Source organism: Monodelphis domestica, chromosome 2 (assembly GCF_027887165.1).
Source record: "Monodelphis domestica isolate mMonDom1 chromosome 2, mMonDom1.pri, whole genome shotgun sequence".
NCBI lineage: Eukaryota > Metazoa > Chordata > Mammalia > Didelphimorphia > Didelphidae > Monodelphis > Monodelphis domestica.
This window is the reverse complement of record NC_077228.1, coordinates 166,767,612-166,781,588: the sequence shown is the minus strand read 5'-3', so window position 1 is coordinate 166,781,588 and position 13,977 is coordinate 166,767,612. Positions and strand designations below refer to the sequence as shown.

Below are 13,977 nucleotides of genomic sequence, written 5' to 3'. Positions count from 1 at the left end.
CATACCCCCACAGTTCCTTACTAGAAAGGCAGACAGAGATGCTCTCTTCTCCCTCTTCATTGTGCCTGCAGACAATTTTTCACATCCCCCTCCTCTCTGCCCAGCAACCTATGGGAGCACATAGGGGGTAAGGTGGGTGACTCACAGGTGGCAGATCTGGAGCAGACCATTTGGGCCTCACCCCTACCTCTCTTCACCTACAATAAGGATATTTTTTAAATTTATCCACCCCTCCACCCATCAGCCCATTGGGAGTACTTCCTTCCTCCCCTGTTTGGGGTAAGGTGGGAAGGTTAGGTGATGGGAGGATAGCACTCAGTCTTTGGGAGGAGTGGTGTTGGTACTGGGGGGGGTGGGGCATGGGTGGGGCCTGCACTCCATTTCTAAAAGGTTTGCCATCACTGATCTATATAACATTTGTAGCATCCCAAGCATATTCACATCTATGAAATATAAATGACTGTATGGTTACTGTGTCTCCAAGCATAAGGTTATACCAATGAGGCTTGTGAATGTAACCTTGAACTGGCCATGCGGCCCTTGGCTAAGACAAACTCATTAACATGCTCGGACTCAATTCCCCAGGAAGGCACGGTTTGCAATCTACACGCCCAAAGGTGTTCCCTCTACCTTGCCACCCAATCTTGATTGTCTATACTTTGTGATGTGGTTACTACCTGCTTGGGAGTACCGCCCAAGCAGGACAGGATTAAATTCAGAGGCAAACCCATGAATTTCCTCTTGGCTCTTGGCCTTTCTCCCTGTCATGGAGCTCCACTGGGCTCCTCAATGACTGTCTCTCTCTCCTCTTGACCTTCTCCTTCCCCGAGGCTGTAACCATCTCGGCCTGCATTTCCTACCTTAATCTCCTCCTCCGCCTTGTGTTCCTTTGTACTCATACTCTCCTACCAAAGGGAGTATCATAGGGATTGCCTGCCCTATCCAACCACTGACTTGTCCGTGTCTTTCATTTCCACCCTGGTTCTCGGTTCCTACCTCTCCTCCGGTCCCATCACAAAGGTGAGCCCCTCCCCTTGTGGGACCCTGCTGGTCAGGGAAGTCCATTAAGGAAAACCCCACAATATTGGGATTAACTGTTCTTTGAAACTTTGATAGAATTTCTTTGTAAATATAACTGATCTCAACATTGTTGGGGTTTTCCTCTTCCCAATCCCATCCCTCCAATTTGATAACTCATTTGTCTCTCATTAAAGTTTCTTTTTCTGAAATTAGGATTTAAATTCTCTTCTTATTCTACTAATCTGTGTATTTTATATTTTCATAAATTTTTATTTCACATGAGTTCATGGTTTTATTGGCATATGGTGGAATAAAATAGTACCCAATATTTTCTCTTAATTCTTCATTTCTTATTAATTCTTTTCATACCTGTGAGACTAACAATTTGATTTTCATTGGTTAAAAATAAATCTAGTTTTCTTTATTAATTCCAGAAGTTTTTTCTTCCTTTTATTTTTATTACTACCTTTTTGATTTTAGGAATTTGCATTTTTGTTATTTATTTGGATTTTAATTGATTAATTTTCTAATTTTTCTTCTTTTGTCATTTCATTTTATTTGTTTAATTTTATCCTTTGCTATAAAAAAAATTAGAATGTTCTACTTGTCCTTAGCTCTAGATACTTTCTCTTATTTCTATCTGTTTTTTCTCTGATTTACCAATTCTTTAGAATTTCTTTATTTAGTTCCTATTACTTTTAATTATTTCTTCACTGAAATTTTTATTGAACACCATCTTCTTACATTGCCTTCAGAAAAGAATGTGTTTGATATTTCTTTTTTCTGTATTTGTAGTTGAGGTTTTTATGTCTTAATACAGTGCCAATTTTTGCTAAAGTGTCACTAACAGCTAATAAATATACATACCCTTTTAAAAATTCCTATTCAATATTCACTAGAGATCTATTTTATCTAGTATTTCTACAATTATATTTCCCTTCTGAGATTAATGTATTTCTGCATCAAAATATGCATGTATGGATGTGTGCACATGTGTTTGTATGTATGGGGGAGAGAAAGAGAAAGCTATATATCTTTTCCCCAAATCTTTCATTTATATTGGTTTCCACTGCTGCATCCTAACAAGTTCCCCCCACTTTCTTTACCTTTCCTACCACTTTTTAATTCTCTTTCCTTTCCTTTCCTAAGATCATCAAAACATAACAATACCTTTATGTCTTATTTAACTACAACTGATTCTTGATCATAGGAACACCAAGGTCATGCAAATGCTTAGATCATGAGGCCTGGAATATGGAAGACCTGAGTTTAAATCTGGATGCAGATAGTTAATAGCTACATGACTCTGGGAAGATCATTTCCCTATTTTTTCTTGTCTTCTAAAATAAGAATTATTGTCTTTCATCTTGTTTCATTTATGCCTTTAATTCCTTTTCCAGTCTTACTACTGATCCTTCTAGTTGTTTATTCTTTCTCCCTTCTAATATATATATATATATTTATTTATCTTTACATATATATATATATACATCAATGTATGTATGTATGTATGTATGTATGTATCTATCTATCTATCTATCTATCTATCTATCTATCATCTATCTAATCCTAAGGGAATGTAAATTCCCTGAAGATAGGAGCCATGGTTTTGGGTTTTTTTTTTTTTTTAATATCCAGTGCCTAATATAATTGACTTAAAAATTGACAGGAGAAAGGTGAAAATGTGTGAGTGTATATGTGTGTATGTGTGTGTTTGTGTGAATATTCATCCACTGGGTGTGTAATATCTTACAACAATACTTGGTACCATTCTTGCATGTCTAAAGTCACTTTACCAGTAATGGTTAAGCCAATAATGAAAATGATCTTCCAAGATAACTGCAATTATATTTCTTATAGAATATGATCCCTGTGCCTGTACTCCATTGACATAAGGACATGTTTCAAAGGAGACCTAAAATATAACAACCACTTCTTAAAGACCATGCTAAGGGGGCAGCTGGGTAGCTCAGTGGATTGAGAGCCAGGCCTAGGGATGGGAGGTCCTGGGTTTAAATCTAGCCTGAAACAATTCCTGGCTGTGTAACCCTCGGTAAGTCACTTAAACCTCATTGTCTAGTCCTTACTGCTCTTCTGTCATGGAACCAATACATAATATTGATTCCAAGAGGGAAGGTAAGGGTATTTTTAAAGACTATTCTAAGATCTTTCTAAATCTAGTGGACAATTAGGTGGTAGAATACATTTCTTCCCATAGTAGATTTGATAATATGTGGTACACCTTTTCCTGGTACTTGACCTACTTGTAGCAACTGGCCAGAGGACGAAAATTCTAAATAGGTTTGAGAAGCATCAAGCCCAGACAATAGCACCTGAACCATATCTATGACTATATGTGTAGCTTATAGATTTTTGCATATAGGTCTATATCTGTGTTATATGACTTTAGGAGAAAATCCTCTCCAGTGCATCACCTTCTGAATGGCTACCCGAACTTCCCTGTTTCTGAGTGTGTAAACCATAGGATTCAATAGAGGAGTGAAGATGGTGTAAGTCACAGTCACCAGTTTGTCCTTGTCAGATGTATGTTTGGATGAGGGTCTCAAGTAGACAAAAGATGCACATCCATAGTGGAATACAACCACTGTGAGGTGGGAAGCACAGGTGGAAAAGGCTTTCTTTCTCCCTTCAGTTGATGGGATCCTCAGGATAGTTCTGATAATGAAGCCATAAGTGATACAGATGAACATCCAAGGTACAACAAGTGCCACAACTCCACCAACAAATATAATTGCTTCATTGATATAGGGGTCCCCACAGGCAAGATGAATGACAGGTGCAATGTCACAGAAATAGTGATTAATTTTGTTGGAGTTGCAGAAGGGGAGGGTGAAGACCAAAAACGTTCCTATCATTGAAAACAGAAAGCCACTCACACCGCAAGTGGTTGCCATCAACTTGCAGATCCACCAGCTCATGAGGACTGGGTAGCGCAGAGGGTGACAGATGGCAGTGTAGCGGTCATAACCCATCACACCCAACAATAGGCAGTTGGTGGTGGCAAAACCAAGAAGGAAGAACATTTGGGCAGCACAACTGGTGAAGGATATTGTCCTGAGCACAGATAAGAGGTTGAGGAGCATCTTGGGTAGGATGACAAAAGTGTACAATGTCTCAGAGACAGAAAGGACACTCAAGAAGAAGTACATAGGAGTATGGAGGCTGTGCTCCAGGCAGATTGTAGTGATAACAGTGATGTTTCCACTCAGAATGATCAGGTAGAGGCAGAGAATGACGCCAAAGAGAACAAACTGCATTTTGTTGAGGTTAGAAAAGCCCAGCAACAGGAATTCAGTGACCATGGTGAAGTTCTCCAAAGGAAGCTGCTTCCAGGGAATGACCTAGCGTGAAGGAAGAAAAAGTCTCATATCCATACACTGAGGAAAAGGGAGTTCATTCCTTTTTTATGAATGATCTAGCAATTATTTTTACTCTGGATTTGTTCAATACATATTTTGTTAGAAGGTGAAGGAGGGAGGATTAAAAGAGGTTGACTCAGAGTACAATATAGCATGAATTATTTGAATTATCAGATGGAAGGATTCTGGTAAATTTGTGGGTCATATTCTCAAGAAAATGGCCAAGATTCTAAGAACTTTTAAGTCAGTCCATCAGAACATTGTTCAAAGCAACCAAGGATATTTCATCTTAAAAGGAGAAGCAGGTTTGCTATTATCTTGCATCTGAGGGTTGAGGCCAACTAGATGGCTCAATGGATAGATGACCAGGCCTAGAGTCAGAAAGACTCATCTTCATGATTTAAAATCTGCCCTCAGACACTTACTAGCTGTGAATCTGGGCAAGGTACATAACCCTGTTTGCCTTAGTTTGCTCATCCATAAAAAGAGGTGGAGAAAGAAATGGCACATCACTCCAGTATCTTTGCCAATAAAACTCCAAATGCCATCATAAAATGGCAGACACAGCTCAACAAAAACAATTTTGAGGAACTAGCATAGTCTGGAACCATAGAGCACATTTGTCTATACTCTTATAACACACAAGAATAGCTTCCCAGTATTTCTAATAGGCAACAATCTATTCCTTTAACATTTCCAAGGATCAGCATTTCAGTACCATCTTCAACCCAAGTGAGCCCATCAAATTTTTACCTAGCTCCAAGTTTTAGGAAATTCATTTTTAAAAGCATTCTTTATTTTGTTATAATAGAAATTTGATTTTCAAATTTTTCAATTTTCTTCTATTTCTTCCTATTTTTTGCTATTTTTAAAATTACATAGAGAAATAATTTTACAATTGTTTTTTGATGTTTTTGAGATCCAGATTCTCTCCCTCCTTCCCTCTTTTCCTCTCTCCCTGAGACTGTAAATATTGTGACAGAAGTTATACCCATAGAGTCATGCAATACATATTTCTATATTCCTTATGTGATGAAAGAAGACATATATTGCACATACAAGAAAAAAGTCATGAAGTCAATAAAGCGAAAAAAGTATGGTTCAGTCTGCACTCAGATTATAACAGTTCCTTCTATGGTTGTGGATAGCATTTTTCATCATGCATACCTTAGATTATCTTGGATCCCTTCGCTGCTGATAATAATTTAGTCCTTCACAGGTGAACTTTGTATAATATTTGTATTACTGTATGCAATGTTTTCCTGGTTCTGTGCCCTTCACTGTGCTTCAGTTCATATAAGTCTTTCAGGTTTTTCTAAAGTATTTTGTATTTCATTTCTTATGATACAATAATATTCTTTTATTTCCATGTAGCACAGCTTGTTTAGCCATTCCCCAGTTGATGGGCATCCCTTCAGGTTCCAGTTCCTTGCCACTACTAAAAGAAGTGCTGCAAATATTCTTGTACATATGCATCCACTTCCTTTTTCTTTGATCTCTTTGGGAGACAGATCTACAATACATAATTTTAGGGCCTTTTGGGCATGGTTCTACATTGATCTCCAGAATTGTTATATATAAGTTCATAGTTGTACCAAAAGTGTATCAGTGTCTGAATTTTAAGAAACTCATTCTTACTTATTCCAAAAAAACCTCTCAACTTCCAACTACAGCTACTAATTCTCTGTGCTCTGTCGCTTTTTCCTACCTTTTCTACCTTTGTCAAATGTTTCGGCATCTGATATCTAAATCTCCTGCTTATGAAGCTCATGACATTTTCCTAAGCATGCCCCAGGTAAGAGGTTATTCTCACGTCTATTGACCACCCATTAGTATTCCGTGACATAAGAAAACAACGAACTACCAACTTGTAGATTTTGGTATCTTTTCCTTACTCTAATCACTGATGAAAACATTCATTTAGAACCAAGCTAGCATGAATCCCTGGGGAGTCTCACTTTTCCTACTTCTTCCAAATAAGTATTAATGTTTCCTATTTTCAATTTAGATATCTCGCTGTACTTGCCCAAACTTTTTTGCATTCCCTTTAGTGTAATGTTATTTCCTTTGACATAGAATTGTGTCAAATGATTTCCAAAATTTCAAATAAATTATACAGAAAAGATCTTCTTAAGAATATCTTTATAAACTCCTTTTAAGAATAATAATAGAATTTTCAAATTTTTTTCAAGCAAGTGATATAGTGGGTAGAGTACTGCACCTTGATTCAGGAAATCATGAATTCAAACCCAGCCTCAAACTCTTAATAGTTGTGTGATCTTGTCCATGTTATTTAACTTCTACTTGCCTCAGTTTCCTTGACTGTAAAATGGAAACCGTAATAATATCTTTCTCATAATGTTGTTGTGAAGATCAAATGAGATATTTGTAAAGTACTTCACACAGAATCTGACATATAGTAGGTGCTTAATAAATACTTGTTTCCTTCTCTTCTTCATATGGAACCATGTTGACTTTCCTCAAAGAGATTATGCTTTGGTGTACAATGATCTTATATGGCTCTCAATTTCTGGCATAACATAGTTTACCAAAGTCTATAATTCTCAAAGACTCCACTGAACCTTTGTTTTGAATGAGGGCAAGGAGAAGTCCTAGAGGTTATCTGATGGTGCTACAACAAAATGAATAGCCAATGGTTTCACAATTTTGTCCCTACTTCATATTGATATCATCTTGTCCAAGGTATCTGCCCACATCTGCCTGGGGCCTGTTCTGACTTCATAGAAAATTTAGGACTTACAGAAAGATGGTCAAAGCAAATAAGTTAAAGAACTTAGGCTTCACATATGTTATTTAACCATTTCATTCATATTTGACTCTATGTGACCTCTTCTGGGGAATTTCACTGTAATGGTTTGCTATTTTCTTCTTGAGCTTATTTTATAGATGAAGAAATTGAGGCAAATAGGGTTAAGTGACTTGCCCAGGGTCATACAGCTAATGTCTGAGGATGGATTTGAAATCAAGTCTTCCATACTCCACAACCAGCAGTCTATTCTCTATGCCACCTAGATGCTCCAGGCTCCACATAATCAGAGCTAAGAGGAAAAAAAAATAATAGAAAAAAATATTGAGGCTAGTGTCACACAGGCAATAAAATGCAGAACTAGGATTTAAATCTAAGACCTCTGACTTCAGATACAACCATCCTTTCTCTGAATAATTCCAGCATCTTCGAAAGCTTTGAGGTTCAGGAAAATGTAAACTAGAAAACAATCTAATTACTATATCCCAATTATTCAAGAAAAATATCCAGAATGTAAAAAATGAAACAACAAATATACATCTTCCCCTTAACTTCCAAAATTATTTTTATTTAACTATAGATAGACCCACGTCAATTTACTTTTAATAAAACACATGGTTGCCTTCAAAGTTAAAGACAATGTCTTCTGTTTGGCATAACCTTCATAACCTGGCCTCTTTCTCCCTTTCCAGGCTTCTTAGCCATTGCTTTCCTCCTTGCACTCGATGACCAGTTACACGGGCCTCTCTATTTTCTTCAGGAAGAAACAAAATACCACCACCACCACCACCACCACAATAAACCCAGTACTGCCTTAGCCCTGCTTCGCTCTCATCACTAAAATTCACTTCTTCCTTTCCTCCAACTCAGTTCTCCTGACTATCTTTGAGTCAGGTCAAATCCCACCATCTTCAGGAGACCTTTCTAGTCCTGCTCACTGCTAGCACCTTCCCAGCTGAGAATTCCTTTCATCTACTATATATGCACATATATAGTATACTATACATGCATATATACTATACATGCATATAAATACACACACACACATATATATATATATGCAGTTATTCATAAGCTGCCTCCCCCATTAGAATGTGAGCTCTTTGAAGAAAAGGACAATTTTGTTTTGTTTTCATTTTATCTTTATATATTCCCAGAAATTAGTACAGGGTTTAATACAGTAAACACTTAATACATTCTTGACTATAAAAATAAATACAATCCATAGACGCTAACCATTGAAATTCACAGAAATTGAAAATTCAGTTCCGTACAGCCCATCATCAAACTTCAGAATTACATTGATAAAGAAAATCCTTAAAACCACCAGAAAAAAGAGACTATATACATATATACATGGAGTGCCCAACAGAATGAAATCCAGAAAATGACATAGAACAATTATTCTGTTATTTTACTAAAGTTCCTATTTTTTCTTTTGAAAAATGTAATTATTTAGATTACATCTTGACCTGGGGTTTCCTTCATCATCATCATCTATATCTATATCTATATCTATAATATATATTATATATATATTTAAATGTTGTAGGAACATTGATCTCAGTAAGTCTAGGGAATTCCTATTTTAAGATCTTCATCTACCCACCAGATTCCAATTTTCTCATGGCTTATGGTAAGTCCCAGTCAGCCATGATCATGATAATGATCCTCATTTAATAAATGAGGAAATGGAGGCAAACAGAATTTAGTGAATTGACCAGGGTCACATACCTTTTAAGTGTCTGAGGCCTGATTTGAGCTTAGTTCTACATGATTCCAGGTCCAGAGTCCCATTCACTTTGCCACCTACTTGGTCCTAAGATAAATGAGGGGCACCTTTGCCCATGATTTAATACAATACTTCACAATCAATCTAGAGCCAAATCATTTTTCAAGCTATATTTATTACTCTTCCTTTCATTCAGTCTATATTCTAGTAATACTGGGTTATTCACTTGTTTCCACTTTTGTTCTACTCTTCTCCAACTCAGTGCACACACACTCACAACACTCACTCACACACACACACAAATACACACACAATCACACACTCACATTGCTATCCCCAACCTCAACTAGAATTCTTTCCTATGTCTCAAGCAGTTCAAATTCTCCTCTTCTTTCCAGATTTGATTAGTTCAGGTGCTATTTTCTCCATGAAGTCTTACAATCCCCTGATAGAAATGGAATCTTCACTCTCAGCTGCTTTGAGAACATTGTTAAAATAGTTACTTTAACTTTTCACATGCTAGTTGTATTGGATTTATTTGTATATATCAAGTCAAGTCAACTAGCAGTTAATAAGTGTCAGCTGTGTATCAGAGACTGTTCTAAGGGCTAGCGTTCAAAGAAAGTCCCCAAAAGGCTTTGTTTTCAAGGAACTCAGTCCCAAGTGGGGGAGAGGGAGATAACAAGCAAACAACCTTTAACAGAATAAAGTAAGGGTTGTGGAGTCATTTCAGTGGGAATATATCATTTTATGTCTGGTAGCACTGAATTAAAAATAAATTTAATCCCTAATGCCCAAATGTACAATACCTTGCAGAAAATAGGTATTTAATAATTGTTTGTTGACTTAAAGTAGAAGAATTTGTACTGTCTCATTTTAATTCTTAGTCATCAGATGGTCAGCATCATTTCTAGTTGCCCTCCTGACCTTTTCATCTCAGTCTTCACTTATAGATCCTCTGGCAGACCACATCCTTTAACTGAAAGAATCCTTCAAGGTTCTGTCCTGCTACCTCTTCTCTCCTCCCTCTATGTTACTTTACTTATCACTTTCATCATTTCCCATGGATTTAATTACCATCTGTGTGCTGATAATTCTCCAATCTATATATCCTGCCTCAACCTCTCTCTTGACAATTCCTTATTTATATACTTCGTGGATTTCCTGTTCTCACTTGAACAGTCTTCCTTTTTCCATTATTATTCTATGGCTTTATTGGCTTAAGGAACTAGTGAAGAACTGGATCATAACCTTTTATGTAACTTTTTTTGGAAAGTTGCCTAGTGTTGAAAGCTTAAATGACTTGCTCAAGATTGCTCAGCTATTTAGTGTCAGAGAGAGGACTTCAAAACAAGATTTCCAGGATCAGAACTCAACTCTTTATCTACTATACTATAGATAAATAGCAATAAAAGAAGCATTCTATATACTATTAATTTGACCTATTCTGATTTTCATTTTTCCCCTTTCCATTGAACATACAAAATGTAGTCCCATTGGTGTGATTTTTTATAAGTTGGCTCAAAAAATTAATCCTTTTATGAGATTCTATTTATTCTGTTGAGGACTAAGAGTAGCATCTGTATTTGTGAGGTCCTGAATTGATTATTTTAAATAACAGTCAGATTCTGTATGAAGACTTACTAAAAATCAGGGTGTTGTGGTGGCAACAATGATGTATCCGGAAGGAAAATAATTTGATTTGAATTCTAGATGTCCTACTTATTGGCTGGGTGACTTTGGGCAAATCTCTTAACCACTCTCTACCTCAGATTCCCCATTCCACTACTCTCTTTGGTACACAGGGTGAAGATGCCAATCTAAGGTGGAAAGAACCAATGGCCCTTGTCCCTTGTATTCCTGAGGCAAAAATAATAAAGTATTTAGTATACTACATGACATATAGCAGGTGTTTAACAATTCCCTCCTTCCTTCCTTCCTTCCTTCCTTCCTTCCTTCCTTCCTTCCTTCCTTCCTTCCTTCCTTCCTTCCTTCCTTCCTTCCTTCCTTCCCTCCTTCCTTCCTTCCTTCCTTCCTTCGTTCCTTTCTTCCTTCCTTCCTTCCTTCCTTCCTTCCTTCCTTCCTTCCTTCCTTCCTTCCTTCCATAATCAGTTCCATGCACAGCAGAGTATCCCTTCAAGTACATTATAAACTCTCCAAAGATAGGGAATAAACTTTCTATTTCTGTTGTTTCTTCTACCATTCCCCGTAATACTGTAAAAAAGAGAGTGCTTAAATTGATATTGTACTTGAAAGATTTTTCAAAGCACTTTCAATTCTATTCATTAATTGGCATTTCATAAGGTGTTATTTCTCCCAATGTACAGATAAGGAAATTGAGGTCCTAAGAGACTACAATTCTTCCCTAAGTTAAGACAACTGAGAATAGGCAGATCTAATTTGATAACTCTTACTTATGGGACCAAAATTGTTATTGAGTCATACTGGTGCCACAATATTCTGTGCAAAAAGAAGGTAACATCCATATTGTGCTGACTGAATGTCCAAGAGACTGACTGAAAGACAGGTAGATGAATCAAGTACTACCAAGATTTTCTTCCAACCATTGGGCTCCCTTACCTTATTAGTGCTCTGGCTCTTCATCTCTGACATTGTCTGTGGTAGATTCATCCCCAGATTTAAACAGGAAAGTGATATCCAAGGGCCACAAGTCTTTCTAGATCAAAACAGTCATGTTACAAAATTACTTCAGCATTATTTTCATGAACTTGGTTTTTATTTTTTCAATAACATATTAGGTCTCTGAGATCATTTTTGTGGCCTTGAAGTGTGGCAATGGGTGGAAGAATTCCTGGGGAAAATGCAGTTCACAGAAACTGGAATAATCCTTTGCCATTCACATCAACCTAGAGAGTCTTACTCAAAGAGATATGTTTTGGAAAGATATTGGAATATCTCATAGGAGACAGAGGACTTTCTATGCAGTTACGAATGCCAAGTATCCACTAGCAACAATGAATGCCAAGTAGCCATATGCCAAGGACAAGTTGCTTAGTGACCCAAGGGAATTGTCTAAGACTTTAATTTTCAGATCTGTTGTCAATTTGCTTCAATGGTGAGATTCTCCATGTTGGAAATTTTCTAAACTCATGTCACTAACACACACATACATACTTAAGATATGAAAGACAGATTCATACTTTGACTTTGGAGGACAATGAGAGTCTATGGAGAGATTTAAAAAAGTTTTGGAGAGAAGAGATTGAATTTTAAAAACAGGACTGAAAGATTTTGTATGAGACAGAGGGGCAAGTAAGGTAGAAAGACACAAAGTTCTCCAGTAGAAAACTTTTCAAGGGACTCACAAAGCTAGAAGTAAATAAAAATGGGTTGGAAACTTCCTTTCCATGATCATTTCAACATAGTCACTTCTGCATTTATTCTAAGCTGATCCCCTACTGTCTTTCTCCCTATATCTTATACCCATTATTTTCCTTTCCCTCACCATCCCATTTTCCATTAGCAGCTTGCTTTTTTCTCAGCAACTTAACTCCCTATCTACTTACCTTATTACCATCACCCATCTGAAGACTGAAGACAAATAGGCCCTGATTCATGGAAGTGTGGGTCATCCATGAAATTTAAAAAAACCCACCTTTGAGTCATGAAACAATTTTTTTCTATTTATTAATAGTTGCCAAGTCCCAATGTGAGTTAAAGTCTCTCAAATAATCAACAAACAATATGTTCTACTTCATTCCCAGAAAAATAACCCCAAGACTTCTAGCTAAGCAGGTATTTGGTTTCAGAGACTCCTGAGTATATTTCCCTTTCTCCTCTAGAATACTCCCAAGTAAATTTTCCAGAACTATTGCCACTCTCCAGCTCTTCTGCTTCCCCCCTGTCATCTTCATAAATCTTTAGATGAATGAAAGAAATCCACCTCCTTCTAGCTCTTTGTATTATACTGTTCTGACCTCACTCCCTTGAACAGTGTCATTCCCCAAACAGCCTCCTCTCCACAGACATTGCTCTAAACAGGCATCCCGAAGAGCATCATCAAAGTTGTTTTCCTTTCTCTTTTTTGTCAAGAGTTATTCCCACACCCTGTTCAGTAATTGTGTGTCACTGTAACCCTGGGGAGTCATTACGACCCAGATCCTTCCTTTCCCTAATTAGTGACTAGGATTAAGAGGAGACAACCAAGACTAGGACAAGGAACACCAAAGCTCGGTCTTCAAATTGAGAAAAACAATACTTGGAGAATTTCTTGGTTTCTTCTCCTGGGTTTCATTGGTTCTCACTAGGGAACTGACTTACTGAGTACTGTGTGTGCAGACAACACAGCTGCCAATTCCCTATAATATTCTCCTGTCTTCTCGTTACTACTTTCTCAAATTATGAGATCCTGGGCTGGCCAGCACAATCCTCATCTGTATTTCTATAGTTCTCCTTATAGTGGCAACTGAACATAGAGAATTTAGCACTGAAGTTGGAATCAGAATCACCCAGGATCTAATCCCATCCCCTAGCCTGAACTAACTGTGTGGCCTTTAGCAAATCACTTAAACTTTCTGGATCTCAGTTTACTCATCTGTAAAATGAGGAAGTCATATTCTTTGACATTGAAGGTACCTTCTAGCTTGAAAGAAATGACTCTTTAATAGATAAATAGAGTTATTTAGAAATAGCAGAAGATATTCTGCAAAGATAGCAATAATGAGCAACTATTCAGCAGAGTGAAGTGGGTATGTCTAAGATCAGTTTGCACAATGATACCAAAAATTGCTTTTTCAGTTTTTTTTTCTAGCTTCAGGGAACTCAAGTGCCTGTATGTTGAGATGGAGAGTTGAAAAGGGAAGTCTTTAGGAAAATTAGCTACATAGGTAGCAGTAGGCAGATTTCCAAAGTGGCCTCAGACATCTCGCCCAGCTAACTTGTCTCTACAACCTCCTCTTCAGTCTCAGTTCATTTCAGAAAAGCTATGGTGGGTAGGCAGAAGTGATGGGCAGAAGAGGCAGAGGCACTCCATCCAGGGAGGCCAGTGGAGGTTCACGAGTACCCTCATGAAAGAAAGCTAAAGCCTGTTGTTCAGGGAGAGAGAGACTTAGTAATGT

The 13,977-nt window shown here is 37.3% G+C and overlaps 1 protein-coding gene across 1 annotated transcript; it reads right to left on the bottom strand.

Moving 5' to 3' along the window:
- Window positions 1-2,672: 2,672 nt before the first annotated feature.
- Window positions 2,673-12,492, bottom strand: LOC100033012 (olfactory receptor 10R2-like). Its single transcript, XM_056814637.1, has 2 exons — window positions 12,427-12,492; window positions 2,673-4,382 (listed from the first exon to the last, which is right to left on the bottom strand). The coding sequence occupies exons 1-2, from the start codon at window positions 12,490-12,492 to the stop codon at window positions 3,417-3,419; spliced, it is 1,032 nt and encodes a 343-aa protein (XP_056670615.1). The 3' UTR covers window positions 2,673-3,416.
- Between the last annotated feature and the right edge of the window lie 1,485 nt (window positions 12,493-13,977).